The sequence below is a fragment of the Peromyscus californicus genome, unplaced genomic scaffold (genome assembly GCF_007827085.1).
Source record: "Peromyscus californicus insignis strain IS unplaced genomic scaffold, ASM782708v3 Scaffold_20__1_contigs__length_68692818, whole genome shotgun sequence".
In the NCBI taxonomy this organism is placed as follows: Eukaryota; Metazoa; Chordata; class Mammalia; order Rodentia; family Cricetidae; genus Peromyscus; species Peromyscus californicus.
Genome location: NW_026294503.1, coordinates 43,064,639 through 43,089,671, shown reverse-complemented (window position 1 = coordinate 43,089,671; position 25,033 = coordinate 43,064,639). Strand labels below are relative to the sequence as shown.

General features: G+C 53.8%; 1 protein-coding gene across 1 annotated transcript; it reads right to left on the bottom strand.

The window, feature by feature from the left end:
- Positions 1-5,059: 5,059 nt before the first annotated feature.
- On the bottom strand, positions 5,060-22,446 carry Ncf4 (neutrophil cytosolic factor 4). The gene is made up of 10 exons (XM_052747470.1): positions 21,720-22,446; positions 16,516-16,600; positions 15,697-15,850; positions 14,805-14,875; positions 12,966-13,093; positions 12,290-12,347; positions 11,550-11,648; positions 7,028-7,158; positions 6,720-6,785; positions 5,060-5,436 (listed from the first exon to the last, which is right to left on the bottom strand). Exons 1-10 carry the CDS (start codon positions 21,749-21,751, stop codon positions 5,241-5,243), a joined length of 1,020 nt encoding a protein of 339 aa, XP_052603430.1. The 5' UTR covers positions 21,752-22,446; the 3' UTR covers positions 5,060-5,240.
- Positions 22,447-25,033: the final 2,587 nt, after the last annotated feature.

Sequence of the window (25,033 nt, the reverse complement as noted above, 5' to 3'; positions counted from 1 at the left end):
GAGTGAGGTAACCCAGCAAGACAAATGACGTAGAATAGCTCTCATTTGGAGATATTAGCCTTGAACTTCAGCTATATGTGTTCCATTTGGAATACCCATGGAGGTCAGGAAAACAGCAGGGGGCAGGTTCTAAGAGGAAGATAAAATGAAGTGGTTTAAAGGGTAAAGGGGAATGGTGGACCAGGGAGGGTTAACGGGGATGGGAGGGCAGAGCAGAGGAGGGAGTCTGGAGAGAGATAACTGATACTAAAGATATTTGGAAAAAATGGAAACCTGCTACACAGAAGCTTCCTAAAATGTATACATATATCGTTTAAGTGGTATTACCTTACAACGGGACAACAATGCCTCTTACTAGACACCACAGGAAAACAAATTAAAGAGGCCCATTTTCTCTTTTTTCTTCTTTTTGTGGGGGGAGGTGACTGCAAGACAGAATTTCTTTGTGTAGCCGTGGCTGTCCTGGAACTAGCTCTGTAGCCCAGGCTGGCCTTAAACTCATGATCCTCCTGCCTCTGCCTCCTTCAGTAAATCCTACCAGCATGTACCACCACAACCGTTAGAGGCCCATTTTCAATGAAAGCATTTCCCATGATGCACTGGTTATCACTCATTACAAATGGTTCAAGGACAGTAACTAACAAACACACATATCACGGCGTTATAACCTCTGTGTTGTTATCATCTCGCCCTCCACTTTTATCTGTCCCCACCAGCCATTTCCCCATCACGCAGAGAACAGCCAACAGATGAGTCACAATCCACCTGGCTTTCCACATCGGCCGCGCTCTCGCTCACACACACACACTGTTTGGCTAATCACCGTTTTCTGCAAGGATGAAATTTGAAGTCATCTTCTCATTAGTCACAAGACATTCTCCATCCCCCAGGGGGCACATTTGTCTACAAACATCTTTACACGTAAAATCTGGGTCAAGCAGTCAATTCTGATCCGTCAGCACCACCCCCTCCCGAAAACCCTGCCATTGTGTGAATGACCTTGAGGGAATTGTGGAATTTTAGGCTTTGTGACTGTAGCATGTTTATAGTCTATAAAAAAGTGTTCACTCTTTTTCCAAAATTCCCTATACAGAGGCCACACAGCACACACACCCTAGGGAGAAGTAAAAATAGAGCCATACTTTTCACAGGAAGTCCAGGAAGGGGCTGTAAGGCAGTTCCCGGGCATGGTAACACCCTTTGCTCTTCCCAGTCCACAATGCCACCTCCGAGTTTGTACTGCTGGTTTGAAGGGACCCTTACTGAGTCAGAACACGTTTCTCTGGATCTGGAGAGATGGCTCGGTTGATAAAGACTTGCCAATACAGCACAATCACCCAAGTGTAATGCCCCAAACTCCCACAGAAGCCATGCATGGCGGATGATGCTTGCAGTCTCCATGGTGAGTTGGGAGTGGGAGACAGATGGATCCCCGGAAGCTGGCTGGCAGCCAGCCTTGATGAAGTCCAAGGCCAATGAGAGAGCCTACCTCAAACCAAAAGGGTAAGGTGCCTGAAGAATGACACTCAAGTTTGTCCAACTTCCACACATGCATGTATGTGTGCATGCACACACACACACACATACACAGAGTTTCAATGGAATAATAACAGATGATACATTGTTTGAACTCTCTTCAAAGATGGTAGACATTAGCTTTTCTCGGTTGCTCCTGAGTGTCTCATGATTGTAAACAGGAATACTTGGATATTAGGTGTAGTCAGCAAGAACAAATGTGATTAGTTGGGGGTCCTCATCTGCTCATTCTGCAGAGTAATTGTCTCCCACTGATGATTGAGTGGGACACAGTTGTCACCAGACAGTAAGTCTGTTGGTTCTCTTATCCATATCTTCATCATCAGCCAACACTCTCACCTCCAATTTGGGCATTTTACTTTGGATAGACGTAAAGTCCCAAAGGAACCGTCAAAACAGGAGACAATGGCAGAGGCCTCTGTGGCCGCTAAATGCAACTGTTCTATTTAGAGCTGAGGATTGCACCAAGTAAGATTTGCTTCTTAGAAAGACGTTTGGTAACCCACTAAGTTCAGCTAGCGCTACCCATGTGCACATGGGCGTGGTGGTCTTCCGCCAGAACAAGGGAAACCTACCGGTAGCCACATCCTCAAAAGAGAATGACTTTCCCCTCACAGCAACTATCCATTGCTAGTAGTTCCTCAGTAAGGGGTAGGTCCTCCAAGTCGTCCTCATCTATGCTGGGATCTTGGCCGGCTTGATCTTGTGCAGACAGCCACAGTTGCTGTGAAGGGGTGACCGCAACAGTCCCGCCTCTTCAGCTCTATCTCTTCGTGTGCTGCTTCTTAGTCCATTCAAATCTAGCACTGAGACCATGGATTTCTCACTTCAACTATTTTTCTTTTTTGGTTTTTCGAGACAAGGTTTCTCTATGTAGCCTTGCCTGTCCTGGATCTCACTTTGTAGACCAGGCTGGCCTCGAACTCACAGAGATCTGCCTGGCTCTGCTTCCCGAGTGCTGGGATTTAAGGCGTGTGCCACTGCCGCCCGGCTTACTTTTTAACTCTAGCAGCACAATATAATTCTTGTTCTCAAGCTCATTCAGTAGCGCAAGTCTCTATCGGAGTCCTCATTGTTTCTATACCATCAATTTTAATTCGTGGAGCATGGGTTGAGCCTACTTACGCCATCTGCTTTGAGGTCCTTGCTTGCTAAGTTCAACATCTGGCCCACCCTCAAAGGCAGTTCTGTGACCTGCCTCCTCTCACCCCTCTGGGAATGGACTATGCTTTTTTCTTCAAATTTCTCTTGATTTTTGCCAAGAGCTGAACATTTAAAATAATAAATTATAGCAACTGTATATACTGACTTCCTCTTTCCCCTTAAAGCTTCATGTTGTTATTGTTTGTTTGGTCATGAGTTCATTTTTAATGTTTGGGATGAACTCATTCTTTCAAGTCCATTTTACCTACTATGTGCAGGTAAATGTCCCCACCAAGATTTTTCCTCCTTGGTCTTTTTAGCCCTTTTCCTAGGGTTTACTTTGCATGAACTGCTTATTGGTGAGCAGTTGTGTTTAAGTCTTGGTCCAGTTAGATCTTCATGCTTCGGTGTGGGTCAGGCATGTGGGTGGGAGACTGCCTGTGTTTGGTTAGGAGTCCATTTCTTTAGCCTCCCCTGAGAGCAGACAGCCTCCAGTGTGTACCATGCAGGCTTCCAGCCCAGGAAACCAGTGCCATTTCACTGGTAAGCCTGCCTTCCTACCCATCTCCTCCAAGTCAGAATAGCTTGTTGCTCAGCCATCACTCAGACAGCATGATACATGAGCCCCACTAGTCAGTCAGGCTAGTGAGTTCTGCTGAGGGAGCCGTGTGTGGTTTAGAGAATTATTTCAAGTCAGAAATACTTTTTTCTTCTAACCTCTCCCGAGTAGATGTTGCCCGCACAGGCAACCTTCCCCAGCTGTCAAAGATGGCCCCAAGTCTAGAAAGCTGGTCTTGGCTGTACCTCCCTGGGCTCGCCACTATGCTTCTGGCCTTACATTTTTTGGAGCTGACAACCTCTCCTGCATGGATGCTCACTACAACTTCTATAATTTGAAATCCTTTGTGGGTGTGCATGCCAGGGTGTGTGTATGGAGGTCATAAGACAATCTTGGGTATCCTCTCTTTCTACATTGTTTGAGACAGGCTCTTTCATGGTCACCTCAGGGCATGCCAGGCCAGCTGGCCCATGAGTTTCCGGGTAGCTCTGACCTCCACCTCCCATTTTGCCTTAGGCATGCTGAGGTTACAGAGAAGTGCCGTAAAGCGTCCAGGTTTATGTGCGTTCTGGACATTTAAAACCACTCATGCGTCAAGTGCTCTTCCCGTTGGTCTATCTCTCCATCTCCATCCCAGTGACTTCTCCAGCTGACTTTCAAAGAAAAATCAGTCAATGTGATACAGCAGCATCCTTAAACCATGTCTTTCTCCGCAGTCAGAGCCTATGCACCAGAGTTGGGTGATGTCAGTGAAGTCAGTCTGCCTGTCCTGGAGTCTCTTCTACAGGTGAGCCCCAGAGGGGGTACTATCTCTTCATCTTCTCAGGTTTCCCCTGTTGTCATGGAAACCCTGCTCATCAATGAAGCTGTATCCCATATCCCTGGCCTTCTGTGCCTGCAGACCCCCTGCCCTTTTAGTGGGAACAGTATAGATGAAATGAGAGCTTTTTGATCTGTTCAAGTTGAAAATGTCATGTTGAAGTCCCCACTTAGAGTGCGGAACATGACAGTTTTGGTAAATGGGGTCTTTAGAGAGGTGGTCAAGTTAAAATGGGGGCCATGATTATGGGCCCTAATTCAGTCTGACAGGAATCTCGATAAAAAAGGGGTAACTGGGCACAGGGACGGGTGCACACAGAGCGAGGGCACACAAGAGGGAGCTCATGTGAAGACCGATTGGGGCTTCTACAGGCTGAGGGATGCTGCAGGTGCTGGGGAGGGGCGAGAATGACTTCCCTGGGTTTCACAGGGAGAGCGTGCTACAGGCTCCTTCATTTGGACTTTCGCCACCCAGAGCTACAGGGCAGTTCCTTTCTGTCTTCTCAGGCCCCGTTTTGTGGGACTTCGTCAAGGCAGCCCTGGGACTCAGACTCTTCCCCACAACTGCCTACCATTGCATCTCCACAGGCCAGCCCAGGGCTGGGAAGGGCAGGGGAGTCTGGCAGTCTGCTCCCTGTGGGTGAGACCAGGAGCCACAGGGAGAAGGAACGCCATCTTCGTGGCCACACCCACCCAAAGCAGAGTGGCTGGGGTGGAATTTGCACCTCATGGGTCCAGGACGGGTAGCTACGGCTGTCATACCACAGAACCAATAGTTTTCACATTCTGTTGATGGGCAGTGACTCCTCTCTCCATGCCATGTGCTTTTTAGAGACTTTGAGTGGCTGATTCTAATGTCCTGTTAAATGTGTGTTCCACCAGGAAGAGGACTCACCGTGCTCCCCATAACATCATCTGGAAGGGCAACAGGCCCTAGTCAACAGCATTTTACTCCCTGGTCCTCTCTCCATCAAATTCTACGTCCCAAGTCTGGTCCTTAGAGACAAAATGGTTTATTTAATTCAGGGGTGTCAAAATTTAGTAGAATCCTAGTCCAGTGGGCACACCAGCCTCTGCCCAGGAGGCTTGCATCTCATCCCAGCCTCCCTGAAGGTCCTCATGTTCTTAAAGGGTGTAGGCTTTTTGCTAAGCACCCATTCCTTGCCACAGGGACCACAATGACTCAGGGCACCGTGTTATAGACACTGTAGTTGTCCTTCTGGGTGACATGTAGCTTCCAGGTGAAGAGGCGCTTCTGGGAGGGGAGGCCTTGGGCCTGCCTCACCATGAGTCCCACGTCCTCATCCGACAGCAGCCGGATCAGATCCCCCTCAGCATCCTGGTAATTGAGTGCAATGTCCTCTCTCTGGAACTCACGCCTGAGGGAACACACCAGGGTTAATCTGAGGCTCCCAGGGAGAACCCAGGGCCTCGGGTCCACAGAGTGTGGCACCGGCCCTCATCATCCAAGCAACCGTACTCCCATTCTTCAGATGGGGAAACTGAGGCATCAAAGGCAGAGGGAGCTTTGTAATCCCTTAGTGGTGCAGCCTGAAGCATCTTGCATATGAGTGGGTGGGAGGCTTGAGTTTCCTAAGAAGGTGAGGCAGCCCAGGGAGGCCTGTGGGAACCAGCTGACAGATGCAGGAGGGTGGCCACGCTTCCACAGGGCCAGTGGGAACAAGATCTGAACTGACTTTCCATGGGCCATTTGGCCCAACAGGCCCAGTCTAATCGTCTTGCAGAGCTTCTATCCCATGATTACACTACCTGAAAATTATCCCCAGAAAATAAGGAGACAGTACGTGAGTGAAGGACAGTATTGTTGACAGGGGCAGCAAAGAGGGGAGTGGGCGTGGCCAGGGGGACATTGTGAGTGTGTGTGTGTGTGTGTGTTCATTTGTTCGTGTGTCTGTGTATGCTTGTTTTGGGTGTTTGCATGTGTGTATGTTTGTGTTACGGGTATTTATGTGTATTTGTGTTTACTTGTGTTTGTGTGTGACTGTTTTGTGTCTGTGTTTGTGCTGTGTGCTGTGTATATTGTGTGTTTGTGTGTTTATGCATGTCTGTGTGTACTGTATTTGAGCTTGTTTATTATATGTTGTGGGTGTATATTGTTTGTGTGTGTGGCTTTTTTGTGTGTGATGTGTGTGTGTGTGTGTGTGTGTGTGTGTGTGTGTGTGTGTGTAGTGTGTTTATACGTGTGTGTGCATGTACTGAAGGGACCTGAGCACACAGCAGATAACATGAGGGATGAAATGTGGCTACACACACCGCATTCCCAATTACAAGCTGCATTGCTCTTGTCGTAAGAGATGGGACAGCGCTTTATGGTTCTATGAAATAACAGTTCGGCAATGGCCGGGACACAGGGCGGTGGTGATTTCCCCAGCTGGGGGCTGTGCCCAGCTTCAAGGTTTTCAGCTGGAGACACGTGTTCTAACAGCAGGTCCACAGTCACGCACTGTGACCTAAGCTGAGCCCTTGGCCCTCTGCAGCTTGCTGGGCTCTTCACTAAAGGGGCTGCGGGGGCTGCGGGGGCTGCGGGGGCTGCGGGGGCTGCGGGGGCTGCGGGGGCTGGAGCTGTCACAGGTGGTAGCCTCCCCCTCCACCCCATTCTCCTCTCCAGGTTCCCTTCCTTCTCCCCCACCCAACCTCTCACCTCATGAGCGCTAGCAGGTCTTTGAACAGGGGGGTGCTGTTGAGATCTTCCTCCACTGCAATGTCCCTAAGGGGGACAGTAGAAGAGAGGAAACGTCAGGGTCGGGGGACATGTTTGGGGGCCAGGGACCAACTCTTGCTATAGCTTGTTAAAGCACTGTGGTGTATCTGGAAGGGAATGGGAGGCACAGCAGGTGGGTGGGTGGGTGGGGCGTGTAGAGACCACACCGGAGTGCTGACTGGGAGAGAGTGGTGTGATAAGGGTGACAAGGAAGGCGAGCTGCCCTGTTCTCCCAGCAGGCCACCAACTTGATGGTTTTGATTGTGTCCTCGTAGTAGTAGCAGCGCAGCCAGTTGGTGGTGTCGTCTTCCTCCCGGAAGTCCTTGAGGATCTTCACGAAGGAGCCTGGGAAGATGCCGGTGGCTCCCTGGGCTGTGCCCTGTAAGGGAAAAGGGGCTGCCTCATCTGGAAAAGAGTACCAGGGTCACATCTCAGAGGCCCACACTCTATAATAACAAGGTCCCCTAGATTGTCCCCCAAAGTCCTCGTGTCAAAGGCTTGGTCCCCAGGATGGATCTGCAGGGGTGGGGCGGGGCGGGGAACTTGCAGAAACAAGTTCTAGTGGAAGTGCCTTCCGTCACTAGGGAGAGGGGTTCCTTAATGGGGTAGTGGAGACCTGGTCCTTTCTGCTCTCTGTTTTTTATTTAATTTTTATTTATTTATTTTTCTTCCTGACCATAATGTGAGAGTTTTGCGATCCCGCATGCTTCGGTCATGATGAGGGGCCTCAGCACAGAGTCACTTGGTAAGGAACTGGAGACCCCCAGATAGTGAGCCACAGCAAACCTTTCCTCTTCATAAGCTAGCTGCCTTGGGTGTTTTGTTATAGTGACTAAAGCCAACTAACACAGAGAGGAAAAAGTGAGGAGACTCACCAAGCTGCCCAACCCAGAAGACCAACACTTCAGTTTTAGAAAAACCTCGGAATTTATCTGGAAAGCTGTATGCCGCTTCTTCTTTCTCCTCCCCCTCCCCTTCCCTTCTTCCTCTTCTCCCTTCCTCCCTTCCTCATTCCTTCCTTCAGCAAAGGTTTTTGAGCATCACTGTGCCCAAGCCCTGGACTCTGGAGTTACATAAAAACGCTGTTCCTTCATGCAATACTCCTGGCAGCGCAGAATGGTGGGGGCATGTGAACACACTGTGGCCGATAAGCATGCGTGTAAAGGAGGAAATCAGGGCAGGGGGGAGGGTTGGGGATACAAGAGAGCCTGAAAGTGCTTCCTGCTCCTTCTCATCCCCTGGGGTCCACAGAAGCTTGGATCTCTCCCCTAAGCATGGGACCAGGACTCCTTCCCTGTCTCTGTGTTGCCCATGTGATCACTTAACCTTCGTGACCCTGAGACAGAAGATGCGTTCTTTTCTGTGTGCATGTAGGTGTGTGCAGGTGTGTGTATATGTGTGCATGTAGGTGTGTGCAGGTGTGTGTATATGTGTGCATGTAGGTGTGTGCATGTATGCATGTGTATATATATGTACGTGTATGTATTTATATGAGTGTGTGCGCGCATGCATATGCATGTGCGTGCACATGTCAATGTGTATGTCATTTCTGTATGTTCATGTGTGTGCATGCATGTGTATGTGCATATATATGGTGTACATGTGCATGTGTATTACGTGCACATTCGTGTGTGCACATGTACACGTATACATATTATATATAGGCCAGAGGACATCTTCAGATGTCATCCCTCAGGCTCTAATATATATATATTTTGAAACAGGGTCTCTCACAGGCCTGGGACTCATCTGTCCTGGTTAGTTTTTTGTCAACTTTACACAGATAGGGTCATCTGGGAAGAAGTGGACCCTCAGCTAAGAAAATGTCTCCATCAGATTGGCCTGTGGGAAAGTCTGTGGAGCGTTTTCTTGATTAATGATTGATGTGGGCGGGTCCAGCCCACATGTGTGGGGCCATCCCTGGGCTGGTGGTCCTGTGTTGTGTAAGAAAACAAGCTGATCAAGCCACGGGGAATAAACCAGTAAGTGTCGCCCCTCCACGGCCTCTGCATCCGCTCCTGCCTCCAGGTTCCTGTCCTGACTTCCCTCAGGAGTAGAGTGTGACCTGGAATGTCCTCCCCAAGTTGCCGTTGGTCGTGGTGTTTACCACAGCAGTAGAAAGCTAACTAGAGCATGGCCGTTGTTTCGTGGCTGGTCTGACCGGCCAGCAAGCTCCAGGGATCCGCCTGCCTCTGCCTCCCCAGAGCTGGACGATGAGCACAGCACCATATCTGGCTTTTTAAGGTGGGTCCTGGGGATCTAGCTCAGCTCCTCTCCATGCCATCACACAAACTGAGGTTCCTATTCCCGCAGCCTGAGGTATGATGATGATAGCAACCCAGCCAGTAAGACTTTCTAGAAAACGGGACCAGGTCTACAGTTCCTCTTATGACAGGATCACCATAGCAGATACTCTGGTAGACAAGGTTGCTGCCTGGCTTCTGAGACCCAGTGCACAAGGAGGCAGAAGACCAAACAGCCCAGTCCCTACACCTGCTACACTCACTCCTCTCCAGCCCCGGGACACCAGGGACTCTGCCTCAGCCTGTCCCAGAGCTTCCTTTAGACACTGAGGAGCAGAGAGTGTCCAACAGTGACAATGTTATCTGATAGAGAAGGCCAGGCCCAGGTCAGGGACCTGGCACACAGCCACTCCCTGTCAGTGTGGAGCAAAGTAACACCCAGGGGTTCCAGCTGCAAGTCTCTTTCAAATCTTCCTGGTGCCCTCACATGCACCGGGAACAAGGCACACAGACTCTCTGGGGACAAGGCCTGGACGACATCTGCCTCTCCCTTATCCCTGCCAGGAACTGATGAAGAAACACTGCTTTCATCATTTACAGGAAAGGAAACCATGGGATTGAGCAACCTCCTGAGGTACAAGAGGGCGGCTAAAAACAGCGAACAGTCCAGACGCACTGGTCAAGTGCTCTGTTCTGCTGTTTTGCCGTATGGAGGGTGGGACCCAGGACCTGGCACACTGAGCTGCCTCAGGTGTGGACACCCACTCTTAGTTATAGCCATTCTTGCTGCTGGCTAGGGAAGTCACATTATCACGTATGAGCCCCCACATCTCTCAAGGGGGGACGTCTGACCCCCAAAGCAAACGTGGAGAGACCTCTGTGATTGTTGCAACCGGGTACACGGCCAGCACCTAGCGTGGAGAACAGGATGCTGCTGAGCACCCTGCACTGTGCAGAATACGCCCCCCCCCCACCAGGAATCATCAGTCCCCCAAAGCCAAGAGTGTCAGTTCCTAGACATCCTGGCTCTCCCACGCCTGTGACTCACAGGTCACCCAAACCTGCTGGGACCTCGAGGACTATCACAGAGGACTTCTACCCTCGGGATGTTTTCCATGGTGTCTGCCTGCGCAACAAACCCGGACCACCTCACTCCACCCTTGCTCCACCCTCACCTCTACCTTTGCCTCATCCCTCACCCCATCCTCATCCTCACCTCCATCCTTACCCCTATCCTCGCCCCCATCCTCACCCCCATCCTCATCCCATCCTCACCTCCATCCTCACCCCCATCCTCACCCCATCCTCACCTCCATCCTCACCCCATCCTCACCCCCATCCTCACCTCCATCCTCACCCCATCCTCACCTCCATCCTCATCTCCAGCCTCACCCCATCCTCACCTCCAGCCTCACCCCATCCTCACCCCAGCCTCACCCCATCCTCACCTCCAGCCTCACCCCATCCTCACCCCATCCTCACCTCCATCCTCACCCCATCCTCATCTCCAGCCTCACCCCATCCTCACCTCCATCCTCACCCCATCCTCACCTCCATCCTCATCTCCAGCCTCACCCCATCCTCACCTCCAGCCTCACCCCATCCTCACCCCAGCCTCACCCCATCCTCACCTCCAGCCTCACCCCATCCTCACCCCATCCTCACCTCCATCCTCACCCCATCCTCATCTCCAGCCTCACCCCATCCTCACCTCCAGCCTCACCCCATCCTCACCCCCATCCTCACCCCATCCTCACCTCCAGCCTCATCTCCAGCCTCACCCCATCCTCACCCCCATCCTCACCCCATCCTTACCCCCATCCTCACCCCATCCTCACCTCCAGCCTCATCTCCAGCCTCACCCCATCCTCACCCCCATCCTCACCCCATCCTCACCCCATCCTCACCTCCATCCTCACCCCATCCTCATCTCCAGCCTCACCCCATCCTCACCTCCAGCCTCACCCCATCCTCACCCCATCCTCACCCCCATCCTCACCCCATCCTCACCTCCAGCCTCATCTCCAGCCTCACCCCATCCTCACCTCCAGCCTCACCCCATCCTCACCCCCATCCTCACCCCATCCTCACCTCCAGCCTCATCTCCAGCCTCACCCCATCCTCACCCCATCCTCACCCCATCCTCACCTCCATCCTCACCTCCATCCTCACCTCCATCCTCACCTCCATCCTCACCCCCATCCTCACCTCCATCCTCACCCCCATCCTCACCCCCATCCTCACCTCCATCCTCACCCCCATCCTCACCCCCATCCTCACCCCCATCCTCACCCCCATCCTCACCCCCATCCTCACCCCATTCTCACCTCCATCCTCACCCCATCCTCACATCTAACTTTACATCCATCCTCTGTCCAGCTTCACCTCCACTGGGACCTCCACCCTTCCTCCAATCTCGTCTCCATCTAGTCTCCACTCCCACTTCACTATTTACTCTCTGGCATCTCCTCCGTCTCACCTCTAGCTTCAGTTAGTCTTACAGACTCTGACCTCACTCCCATCTCACCTCCAGCCAGTCTTTGTTGATCCTACTGAGAAGGAAGATCACATCTCCAGCTTTGAAACTTAGCTCCAGTTTGCTGTTGCCAGTGAAGTCAAACAGGGCCTGAGAAGAAGGACACCGTGCTGAGGGAGAAAGTACTTGTTGAGCCCTTGGAGGCTGACACTACTTTGGCGTTTCTTTCTACAGGTAGGAAGACTGAGGTTTGGCAGGGTGCTGATATAGCCCCTCCATTCATGGAGGACCTCGGATTAGAGCTCTGGTCTCCCCAACTGCAGGACAGGTGGTCCTTTCAGAGTTGGTAGTGTGCACATGCAAGGGGAGGATTCAAACTCTGAGCCAGACTTGCCCTGCTCCCCCACCTCCCTGGCCTCACTGTAGGCTACAGCCCTCCTGTACCCTGCAGCTCTCTACTAGGGCACTACCCACACTGGTTTTGAAATGTCATTTGCGTGTTTCTGGAGCTGTGTGTGTCTAGAGGACAAGGCCTTGTCTGAGGCTTCAGTCCACACGGCAAGGCTGGCCCAAGAATCCCAGCAAGCTCTCTGGATGAGCTGATGAATGGCCACCCACTCCCCAGCTTCTGTGTGCTGGGCGCTTCCCTGCCCTCAGGTAGGCAGGGATGCTCAGCATCCAAAGCTGAGGCTGTGGCCGCTCCTTCCTGCCCGGTACCCAGCACCATACAAATGCACAATGCGGCAGGCGGGCTCCACAGCTGCCATGGGTGAGGTCTAGCCTCTGGATACCTCTGCTCTTGGAGCTTCCATGCGGTCCACGCTGGTGCCTTGTGGAGACACACCCTTGCTATGGAAAGAAAGGGAGCTGTTGTCAGCCTTGTGGATCCCCCAGGGCCCAGCTCCCGGGTTGGAGAGGCCGGGAAAGAAAGATCATGCACCGCCACCAGCCACAGCCCCTCATCCCCGTATTCCCACCACTGCCCCAGGCGAGGTTGTTCTCCCACAGAAGACCCGGAGGCAGAGCTAGGAGAAGGACTGGAGAGGAGATCATGGCTCAGAGCCTTTAACTCCACACCTGTCCTCAGCTTGGCTCTGGGAGCCAAACTCTCTCACTGTGTTACTATTCCATTTCAACCCAGGAAACTGAGGCCGCGAGAGGTGCCTGCTCGGCTGGAATTCAGACTATGCCTTTCTAGGTGCACAGGGAGGTGGCTGGGAAGAAAGGGAATTTGGGGGAGGTCAGGGCTCAGGAGCCCTACCTATTTTTTCCTTGGCTCCTTAAAGAAGTGACTCGCTTAGAAACCAGTGCCATTCCACCGTTGTGGCGCCTGGTTAACTTTTCTGTGAGGAACTGGGTGGGAAGGGAGCTCGGGACCCTTCGGAACGAGGAGCAGCAGCGACCCCTGGGGGCTAGAGGTGGGACTCAGTTTGCTGGCTCAGAGCGGGTGCGGGGATAGCCACCTACATTTTGCGCGTGCGCGGTCGGAGCCTGCGGAGCGCCTGGGGCACCTGCTCTGCATCATAGGCAGACTGGTAAAAGAAGATCCTGAGGTCGGGGTCCATCAGCACGCAGACCGGCAGGCTCAGAAGGTTCTGTGCGGAGAGGGGCAGGACAGGGTGGGCAGTCAGCACAAAGATCTAGACCGTCTTGTCACCACGCCAGCCCCGTCATCTCTGCTAAAGCATTCTCAGCTGGTAACAAAAATGGGTTACTAGCCCTCAGAAGCCGAAGGAGACAATTCCCGAGCTTGCTTCTAGCCCAGGATGAGCTGGGGAGGAGTGCTGGCTTGATGGTTCATTTGGAATCACCTAAAGGTCTCCAGAGACGGCAGTTAAGGGGACTGGCTATGCCAGGAACTTATCCTATAATAACCTGAAAGCTAGGATCAGAGAGGGAAATGGTCTGCCCAAAGCTACACAGCTTAGTAAGTAACAGAGCTGGGACACCCAGAGCCACTGGAGCTGCTTGTATAGGGTCTCACTGTAGCCCAGGCTGGCCTCAAACTTGTAACGGAGAGTGACGTGGATCATCCCTTCTAAATGCTGGGATTACAGATGTGGGTCACTGTGCCTACTTTATTTGGTACAAGGGATCAAACCTAGGACTTCTTGAATGCTAGGCAAGCTCTCTGCTTACTGAGTCCTAAAGAAGGACAGTTCCTGGCCCGGGAGTCGGGGGAGGGTCAGATTTGGAAGTGATGGGGATGGGAGTTTGCAGGTTGATGTCCTCTACCCCTTGTATATTTCTCTCTCCACCCTGTGTACACACACTGTAACTAAGCTATGAGGACATGGATCAGAGAAGCCTGGCATGGCTACCTAGCTAGTCCCACAGGGCTCTTGTCCCCTGCAGAGCTGAGGCCAGTTTGGGGTAGCTGCCTTTCCAGAGGCACCCAGAGTCCTGTGGAAAATCTCTCAGGACCACAATCTATAAGCAGGTTCACAGCTCTAAAAGCACCTTCCCCTCATTTTCTCAACAGATCCCAGCCTCACTCAATGAGAGCAGAGGGCTCTTTTGTGTCCATTTCACAAAGGGAAAGCCAAGGCTTCTTGAGAGAGGATGTCTTGCTCACTCCAAGGCACCCATCCCAACAAAAGTATCCAAATCAAGAGATCTCCAGCTGTGAAAGGCACCTCTGGACACCAAGGAAGGCTTTCCTTCAAGCCATGGCTTGGATGCTTCTACTGACGGGGTGCTCACTACCTTGCAAGGAGCAGTGGCCCTTCCCTACATGGTTACGATGGGAGGGTTCCTTTCCTGGCCACCCTGGCCTCTGCCTCTATAACACTGTTTCTTCTGTGTCCCCATGGCATAGAAAGCTGACAGTGTGAACAGTGGGAACACACAGAGCACCCGTCTGAGGACGACAGTGACTACAGCCCAAATCCAGCTGTGCTCCGGTGAAAAGAAGAATGAGCTCCAAGAGGCCCTTCTCCAGCCTGTGGGAGGGGATGTGTGATCTGCTGTCATGTCCCCATTGGGCAGGCATGAGACAGCTCTGTGTGGTGTTGTGGTTTACCTGCCACTGTTCCCACTGGGCAGCAGGTTCCAGGGGGCGGGGCAAGCACTGTGTCCCAGAGCTTGGCACACTCAAGGATTTGTCAAGCGTAACTCCTTGTGACCCAGCTCCCGGATCCCTGAGAACATATCCTGCTTCTCTTTCCAGCCAGGCTTCTCGGGATTGATGATGGGACCATGGGGGCCTCAAAGAAAGCTCAGTTCTCAAATTCATGCCCCACGGAACTACCTAGCCCCCAGGGTTCCCTGCCCGCTCAAGCACCAAGGGGACATGGCAGCAGGTACCTTCATGTAGGCATTGAGGGCGGGGATCCGGGTCTCAGCAATCTCCTGCTTCACACCCATGTAGACTTTGGCTGAGGAAAGAAAAGCTGCCCAGAGCCTGGACCACATGGTGCCTGCCCCTCAACTGCCCCACCAGCAGATAACTGCCCAGCACCCCTCTTCCCAGTTCAAAACTCTTCCTGGCATTTCTCATGAAACCAGGGTGTCACCAAGACATTTTCCGACTGCATCTTCTAATCACGCCATCACTAGAAGATAGAGGGGGCTCTCGATGTCATGCCTGCTCCTACACACAAAGGTGTGTACACACATACACCCTCTCACAGTCATGCTGGCACACACACACATGTGCCATATGTACAGTGTATACTGTACACACTGTATACACCCATGCAAAGCTCAAACATACACAAACCCGTGCATACATACCCTCACTCACACAGACACATACATTCACACACACATATATGCTCACATAATATGCATGCATGAGCACACATGCACTCAAATGTACCCTGCTTCCTCAAGGGACAGAGAAGGAGCCATTGGATCTGTTGAGGCTTAAGCCATACAGCCAGAGAGCTGGCCTCACGGGTGGCTGAGAGAGACAGGAAAGACCAGAACCTGGGTGCTGAGTGCTCCCAACCCAGGCTCCCAGGGGGTGGATGGCTGTGGCAAGGTGGCTGTACTGGTCCTCAGAGGCCAAAGAGTATGGGGCAGACGCTGTAGTGGTGAAGAGACCCAGAAGACAGAGGGCTGGCCGTGGGGGGCGGGGGACACACACACAGAGGTGGCAGCTGGGAGCTGTTGGGAGACACTGCCAGCCTGTGGCTCCAGGACGTGAGGCAAGGACCAGGGCCAGCTCTGGGCATCAGGGGAGAGTGCAGCCTACCTGGCAGTGTGGGCAGGCTGCAGGTGAATGGGCTGCTCTTGCTCTCTGGCCCGAACCGCTCCTCCAGCTTGCTCTGAAGAGCGTAGAACTGCCGATAGCGCCGGTAGATGAGGTACTTGGATCCTCCTTTCGTCTTTACCTCAATGACGAAAACCTGAGGAGGAGGAGGAGGAGGAGGAGGAGGAGGAGAGAGAGAGAGGTGGGGGAGGGGGCAGCTGGGATGTGGGGGCAGCTGGGGTGTTGTAGAGGGTTGGGAAGTTGGCAGGGAGGGGGCGTCTGGGAGGCTGAGGGTGGTTATGAGATGAAAGAGTTGGGAGATGGAGGGGGTCTGGGAAGTAGAGAGGGTTGAGGGGCTGGGGAGGGACTGGGAGGTGGAAGGGCTGGGGAGGTGGGGGGGGCGGGCGGAAGGTAGAGGGAGTGGGTTACAAGGGAGGACAAGGGAGCCCAGTGGTAGGCACAGGGCGCAGAAGTAGGGAGGACCCAGAGGCAGGCATAGAACCCAGGAGGTCAGGGCAGAAGCTGGCAGGCACAGGATGAGGTCAGAGGTCACAGGGAGGGAACAGGCTTTCTCAAGCCCTGCACTGTGCTGGGGGGGGCGGGGTGAGCCTTCAGTGGCGTGTTCCATGTGCTTGGATGTGTTCCGAAGCACCCCCGTGTTCTATCGAGCACATGTTGGCCATCAGCCTGCTAGAGAAACCATAGTCAAGGTGTCTCAGAGAACTGCCAGGTGTTCCAAAGAGAAAAGCGGCCCTCCTGAGACAGGAGACGAAGGGTGGTCAGAGGAGAGAGGGCCAAGGAACAGGGGTGGCTGACTCTTACAAAGTGGCTGGTGAAGCCCCTCTTCTCCTCGATGTCAGCGATGTTGGCTGAGATGGCCACGTCATCGGGAAGCTGCTCAAAGTCGCTAGAGGAGGCCAGAGGGAGGGGACCAGTTACCACCTTTGCCCGTTCTGGGCAAAGCTGGTGGAGCCCTGCACCCCTCATTCTTCACCCTGTCCATGCCCGGCACCTCACTGATGCTGGGAACCCAGAGATGTCGGGTTAAGCCCTGAGCATGAGGAGCACAAGCTGGAGTCGGGTGTCACCAGCTGACTCCTCCTCCAACCAACCACTCGGCAGCCTCGCTGCCCACCGGGAGCCTGTACCCCTCTATGCACCCCTGTGCAAGGCTCTGCATCATAGATGACGAATGTGCTGGGGAGCCTGTAAGGGTCTGTATGAGTGTCCCTCACAGGCCACAGTTAAAGGTTTAGTCCCCAGGGTATCACCATTGGGAAGTGCTGTGGACCTCTAGGAAGGTCCCTGGGTTCCCGGGGCTTGCCTTGAGGGGGACCGAGGGACTTGAGGGACCATGTTCATCTCCAGCCCCTCTGCTTGGCTCTGATTCCAAATGCAAGCGGCTCACTCTGCCTTGTACACGTGCTTCCATTTGCCGCCATGGCCAGAGGCCCAAGGCAAAGGGGCTGCCCCGCTTTTGACTGGGATCTGTAGAACCATGAACCCAAATAAGCCTTTTTACTCCATATATTGATTTTGGTAACATGAAGCTGACTGATAGAGAGCCCCCCTAGCCCCCAGTCAAGAGGACAGCTGACTATACCCAAGCAGGAAGAAGTCTCCGGAAAGCGGCATCTGAGCCAGCTCCAGGTGGGTCAACTGGAATTCACTGGAACTAGGGAGGTTATTCCAGGCAGTAGGAACAGCTTATGCCAAGGTTCTGAGCCCCGAGGAAGAGCCTGATGGGTCTTGAGGTGGATAAGTGAGTCTGAGGGTCTTGGGAGCAGGAAGCTAGGTGGTACTTAGGTGCTACCTTTTTGCCAGAAAAGCCTGGTTTGAGGAGATCACCACGAGCAGCCAGCCATGTGGATAGAAATGGAGGGTCAGAGACAGAAGGAGACAGATCCATAGGAGGCCATAAGAGTGAGGGGTCATATGGACAGGACACACAATAGATAGGACCCCAGAAGGTGTTATTAGCATTCTGTGTGTCCCTGTTTTTTCCTGGCCAGTCGAGTGCCAGCCATGCTCCGCTTTGAATATGCCTAGCTTGGAGAGGCAGTTTGTGTCAGGATTGGCCTGAACTAAACAGCTGTCCTTCCTATCCCTGTTCCCACCTGCCCTTGAGGCCCAAAGCAACCATGTGATGAGCTCTGGTCAACAAGCTGGGTGGGGGTGGGGGGGACATCTGGATCTGTAGCAACCACAGTGCACCCGTGAGGCAAAAACCTGACGCAGAATTCAAGACTCTGTTTAAGCCATGACCAGTCCCTCTTTTCCCTGCAGCCTAATGCGTTTCCAAAGGGACAGACACGTGACCAAGGATGTGCTTCTAGCCCGCACAGGGAGAGGCAGGGCCTGGGGACTCGGTTCAGCAGGGCTAACGTGAGAGGCCTCTGGGCAGACACCCAGCAGGAAGCTGGTGTGCAGGTGGGGGGACTGGCATGGCGCGGCTGACCTGGCGTGGCTAAGGTAAGAGCCACCTGCCTATGGCTAACACTGCGGTTAAGACTTAAGAGCCTTCAGGGAAGGGCTTCCTGTGAATGGAAGAGGGCAGAGAAGGGCAATCAGAGACAGAAAACAGGCCACCAAGCACAGCCGAGGTCACCCGTCTGGTGGCACGTATCTGGGATCTCAGAAATCCAGAGGCAGAGGAAAGGGGGAATCAGCCTGGGCTGCAGAGTGAGGCCCCTGAGGAAGAGGGGGAGGCAGAGATGCAGGAGGAGGGTAATAGGATGACAAGGAGGATGAGGTGGAGGAGGGAGAGGGTGGGGAGGGCGAGAGTGAGGAAGAGGAGAAGATGAGGAGGGGAGGGGGAAGAGAAAGAGAAGGAGGAGGGGATGGGGAGGGAAGAGGAAAGCGGACAGGGAAGAGGGAGGCTGAGGATGGGGAGGAGGAGAGGTAACTGGGTTCTCCCGGCAGTGCCTGAGAGACAAAGGGACAAAGTGTCCCAAACAACGTCTCACAGCAGCTGGGGGCCCAGGAGCCTGCACACTGCCCACGTGCACCTTGTCCCCTGGGACCTAGTGTGTCCCAGGATGGTGCATTAGGACACAAGAGTCACCAGGCAGTGACTCAGGGAGTCAGCAGGCCAGCGGGGGATGTCTCCCAGGCTAGGGCATCTCTGCGGTCACGGGTGACCTTCCCACTCACTTTTCAACATGGTCCATGAGCCCTTGGGAAGAGTGGCCTCATCTATTGCCCCAGAGGTCAAGTGCAATACTACATTCAGTAGTAATTTCCTGGGCACCAAGCCTGGGGTGAAGCAGGAAGGAACTGGAAAGGGAGAAATGGCCACGGGCCGTTCTGGAAGGTTGGGTAACACTGACAGCTGCCAGTGTTGAGCGCACACCGGGATCTAGGCACCTGAGTCACAGGACGAGGAAACTGAGTCACAGAGAGCTTAAGGAGCTTGCCCAGGTGAGGAAGCTGGGATTTGAGACAAAGCCTCTGAGAGATCTTGGATGAACCCCAGCACTTGGCCTGTTCCCACATTCTGCTGCCTGGACCATAGAACAGGTACTACGTAGCACACAAAGACCCAGTCTCTGCTCTCTTGTACCCCATAGCCCTGAGGAGTGGGGAAATTGAATACTCAATAAGTAATCTGCCTGCTCCATCACTGCCAAGACCTCTCCACAGGAGAGGCGACCCTTACCACATCCCTCAAGAACTCAGCAGTGTGGCAGAGGACAGACGTTAGGACTGCCAGAGGGAAGCGAAGCTCTCTACAGCCAGGGGCAGCTCGGAGGAGTTGGCAATGGTGGCAGGGAGGGCATCTCAGGCAGGGCAGGCCGTGGAGAGTGCAAAGGCCCGGGGGCCATGTGAGAGGGACAGTTCCAAGGAGCCTCAGTGAGGCACACATGGCCAGGGCACAGAACACGAGGCAGAAGAAGGACAGAGGAGGCCAGACACGGGCAGGTCCCACACATGGGATCTTCATGCCTCGTGGAAGAACTCAACTTTTCTCTGGGGTAGAAGAAGCCAGAAGTGTGCTCAGCAGCACTGGGGTCAGAAGACATAGATAGGGCCTGAGGCCCGCACGGTGAGCTGGACCAGAATTCTACTCAGCTCCCTTCCAGAAGAGACCTTGTAGGGCCGCTCCCTATCCTCTGGCTCCTCCCACCCCTCTGACAATGCAGACAATCAAGTACTTCTGTCATGTGATCAGGATCCTCTCTGTGACCAGCAGAATCCCGACAATCTCACAAGAGCAGGGATGCTCTCACAGTGCATCCCTGAGTGCCAGGAACAGCACCAGGTGCTTAGTAGGTCCTCAGCAGTTACCTCTACCTGTGACTAGCCAGCACGCTGGTAGGTGCAGTGTGAGCAACATGGTGGCTTGCTGGCTTGGCAAGGAGGCTGTGGGGGGGGGGGGGAGGCAGGGGCCTGGGAAGCCACGAAACCTCCAGGACAGCTGTCCCCTTAGGCCCCACACAGGTTCTGCTGGGTTGACACCAGGTTCCGTGCGTACAGGAGCTACTAGTGGTGGTCAGCTTGGGCACCTGATCTGGAAGAGTCCTGAAAGTGGCATGTTCATGGTACCTCAGCCACAGTAGGAGCTGGACATGTGGCTATAGGATCTAAACTCCCCAGCTGCCCTCAAAGTGGCCCCGTTATAGCTTCGGACATGTGTCCACAGGTATCTAGGAAGGGCTGTTGTATGTACTGTCTCCTTGTCCTTATCTTGGCTGGGGTCATCCTAAGGATGCTGGATCTTATGGCCCCAGGACCTGGACCCTTGACGCCATGAGGAGCAGAGGAGGGGAGCTGCCCCTCTGAGGGTGGAAGACAGCTGTGTAAAGGGCAGAGTGGGCGGAGGAAACACACAGCCCTGCTGGTCATCACAGACGTCAGCTCAATCCTGCACCCCAAGAAACGGGAAGGGACCCAAGCCTCAAACAGCTGCAGTTTCTAGAAGATTCAAGTTTGCAGGTCTGTCAGTCTCCTAGGAGAATGGGGGAGTCAGAGGGAGCTGGAATCATCTGGTGCAACCTTATCCAGCACCCCTCTGTAGCTATGGAGGGCCGTTCTGACCCCTGCCCCAGCACCAACTCCTGTTGCCACACAGACAAGCCCCCTCTGACCTTTGACCTGCGGAAGCCCCACCATTTTTTGCCAGATCTCATGGGCCCTCTGCTCCCGCCTGGACCTCATCATCCAGACCCGGCTCTGGGTAGCTCTCAAGCGGTTCACACGGAGGCTTCCTCCCTAATGTCACTTTCTGTGTGATCCGGAGGACAGACCCCAAGCTCTGTCCTTTGGGTCCTCACGTGCAGATGGCACCACAGACCCAGCTCCAGAGGAGACACGAGCAAGGGCTGACTGAAGGAGGTGGCCAGGCTGGGGGCCACCAAGCCCCGTTGTTCCTATCTGTACAATGCCAGCCTTGTCTGAGGTAGCTCCAGGTCCGTCTTGAGCTCTAGCGGGTTTATTGAGCATCTAGTGTGTACTAACACTGTTCTGCCTCACAGAGACACAGCTGTGATCCAAAAGACCGAAAAAAAAAAAAAAAAAAAAAAAACACCCTGGGGCAGGCAGAGCAGAGGAAACATAGTAGAGACCCCAACTCCCCCAACATTGTGCTAGACATCAAGGGGCCATTCGGGAAAAAGAAGTGGAGTCCGTTAGTAGAGCCAGGGCTCTCTGAACCTAGCCCTGAACAAAGACAGGAAACCCACAGGCTGATTCTGTCTGAGCAGCAGATGGAAAGCCACCTCTGACGGCAATGTGGAACTGGAACCCAAGCCTAGGACCGAGGACACCTGTGCTCTCAGCCTCTGCCGCCCACTCATCCTGTGGCCACCGGCCACATCCAAGCTACTCCCCACGCTGAGCCTCAGAATTCTTCTCCCTGCTGACCTCCAAGGTCAAGGTCCCAGAAACAGATGCAGGAACCTGCATCCCCTGTTGATGCACTGATGCCAGGCGACAGGAGTGGGACAGCCTCTTACCACCTCCCACCCCCACCCAGGCCTCCTGGGATCAGTGAGAGAGCCTGGGAGGGCATGTGGGCACACGCTCACCTCTCTGAACGCAGCTGCTGGGCCAGGGCCATGGTTGTGGGTAGTCAGGAGAGCAGGTGGGTGAGAGGGCCTTACCCAGCCAGGCCCAGGCTGAGTTCACCTCTCACTTCCTCCTGTCTGTATCTGGGAGGTCTCCAGGAGCAGCCTGTGAGGAGGTCCCTCCCTCCCCAGCTTCTCTGGACGCTCCCTGAAGTGCCTTCTTCAGGCTCTGAGCCGCCTGGCCCCACACTTCTCCTCACGCACTTCCTGGCTGCACAGCAGTTGAGGAAGTGCTACCCTTGGGTACTGGGCCTGTGTGAGGCCACTGGCTTTGGGGATTTCCTCAGGGTCTGTTTCTGGTGCTGAGCCCCACCCACCAGAGAAGCACTTTCAGCTCTGTCTAGTCCATTAGGGAGACCTGCGGCCCTGGGAACTCACTGCTCATCCTCATTTCCTGAGCCCCGTGCCCAAGCTTCCAAGGTCTGCCATCCCAAAGGTCTGGCGGAGACGCTACTTCTGCCCAGAAGTTCTCCTGGTTCCCCTTCCTCTATTATACTAGGGTGTGAAGGTTGACTTATGGCCCATCTTGCCCTCACCCTGGTGCTCTGGGCTTTGAGCTCTCCCAGAGCTGCCAAGCACACTGAAGCTCTCCTTACAAACTGTCTTCACCTCCCAAATCTGCTCTCAGAAGGGCCCCAATCCTCCCCTGCTGTCCTCAGAATCGCCAAGGCCCTGCAGGCTGCCTCCTCCCCCCAGCTCTCTCTTCACCTCCCTGCCTCCTCATTTCCAATGCTCCCTTCTGCCTCCTGTAGGCCTGGGCTGGAAAGTCATTCTGACCACGCCTCCCTTTCACTCTCAGGGCTTTTCCTGCAGCAAGCCCCGCCCAGCAGGAGTTCCCTATTCCTGTGTGTTTGTGTGTCCAGCTGCTTCTTCCAGGCCAGCACCATCCTGCAGACACCCAGACTATGTGAGCAGAAAAAGGAAGCGCTTTGTCAGCTCCTTCTAATGCACAGGGACCTTGGATTCTGCAGGGCGCTCTCCAGACGGAAGCCTCTGATGAGGATGGACCCAGCAGCCCACAGGATGTCCATCCCTCCTTACACCAGAGGGAGATGCAGACACAGCAGCTTGGCCATCACTAAATAAGCGAGCCTGAATCCTGTATCCCTCCTGCCTGGACCAGTATTGTAGCTCCCCAACTTGGAGGTGGGGCTGTGGAGATACGGTCCCCACTGGGGAGTCTGGAGCCACCCACATTTCTCACCTTAAATAGGACTGGGCTGGAACCAGACTCAGACTCCCCAGGATCTGGCTCTCAGAATACAGAACAGCTGACAGCCCAGACCCTTCCTTTGAAATGTTCCCCTCCACCCTGCCATCCCAAGGAACCTTCTGGTCCTGACTGATCCAGCATCCTGGGATAGAACCTGCCCAGTGAGAACTACCCTCCACATGGCCCTGCAGGGCATGGGCTCCTGGGGAGACAGGAACAAGGCTGGAGAAAGTCACAGGAGGGGACAGGAGAGAAACGGACATTCCAGCAGTAGTTCATCAAGGCATTTGTGCTGTGCAGACAGAGCAAGGCGGCAGGTGGAAGGCCCGTCCTGCTCCAAGCATGTGAAAGTGCCGCAGCTCCTGGGTTTACGTCTTTAAGCATACTTCTCAGATCCTGTTCAAGACAAGGAAAGGTGATCTTCAGGTTCTAAGATGGGGAAGGAACTATACCCATGACTGAAGCTGGAGACTTGATCACCGGGCCTTGGGAACAGCAAACACATGTGCTATCAGATAAGACTCCAGTGACTGGGTGGAGACCAGGGCAGGCCACAGGGCCCGCTGGCTGCTGGCAGGGAGCGGACCTGAGCTCCCATGAGGAGCTGGATGTCACAACAAACACTGAAAGGGTTTCTCAGCTGTTGGCTTGGGTGCCTGCGGGAGCTGGAGCCGAGGAACTCTTCCAGCCAGGGTCAGAGCCTCCAGCATGAAGCCCCCACCGGTGTGAAATCCAGAGAAAAGCTGGCCCTGAATTGTGCTGTGGAAGCAGTTTGGAGTCAGCACAACACAAAACTGCAAACCAGGCGCCTTGGGCTTCAGAAGAATTCACACCTGAGGAGCTAGACAGACACCAAGGCTCTGGCGTCCTGGTTTTAGGAGGAAAGAGTCAGGGGAACCGGGAGGGGCGTGGTAGAGGAGGGTGTCTGTGAGCACAGAGGTACAAGCTTGGCCCAAGGGGAGGAGAATGTTGGTCAACAGGTGGTCAGGAAACAGGAAGTGACGACATCGCTTCCACAAGAGAATGTCACAGCACTAGTGAAAGACCGTGTCACAGCATGTGTGTCCCTGACTTTAAAATTTGTTTGGGGCTGGGAGGCAGAGCCCTTGCCCAGCCTGTGTGAAGCCCTGGGTTCAGTCCCAGCACCCAATAAAATGAGTGTGAGCAGCTGGGCGGCGGTGGCGCACGCCTTTAATCCCAGCACTCGGGAGGCAGAGCCAGGCGGATCTCTGTGAGTTCGAGGCCAGCCTGGGCTACAGAGTGAGTTCCAGGAAAGGCGCAAAGCTACACAGAAAAACCCTGTCTCGAAAAACCAAAAAAAAAAAAAAAAAAAAAAAAAAATGAGTGTGAGCACACCTGGAATCCCTGCACTCAGGAGATGGAGGCAGGAGGGTCAGAAGTTCATGACCTCCTTAGTGACATATCAAGTCCAAGGCCAGTGTGTGTGGAGACCCGTGTGCAGCTGTGTGTGGGCAGGTATGAGTGTTTCTTCCAGTCTCTAAAAGACCCTCTAAATCGGGGAGTGGTGACATCACAAACAGGAGATAATAGGGTCTTGTCAACAGACAGACAGACAGACAGACACACACACACACACACACACACACACACACACACACACAACGGTAGTGTGTTCTCCCACAAGCCAACACACATTCTTTAAACCATTTCTCATTTATTCTCTCTCTCTCTCTCTCTCTCTCTCTCTCTCTCTCTCTCTCTCTGTGTGTGTGTGTGTGTGTGTGTGTGTGTGTGTGTGTGTGTGTGTGTGTGTGTTGGAGTCTCACTATACAAGCCAGATGAAATTGGAGCTCATTATGCATTGTGTAGCCTAGGCTGGCCTCTAATCTGGAGCAATCTTTCTACCCCAGCCTGGGGTAATGTCAGGATTACAGGTGTGAGCCACCACACAAGACAGGACGTTTTCTTTTTGGTTGTCGTTTGGTTTTGAGACAAGGTCTTACTGTGTAGTCAAAGCTCTCCTCAAATTTGACGTTCTTCTGCCTCAGCCTCCCACAGGATGGGTTTATGGTCGCATGCTACCACAACCAGCCAAAGGAGT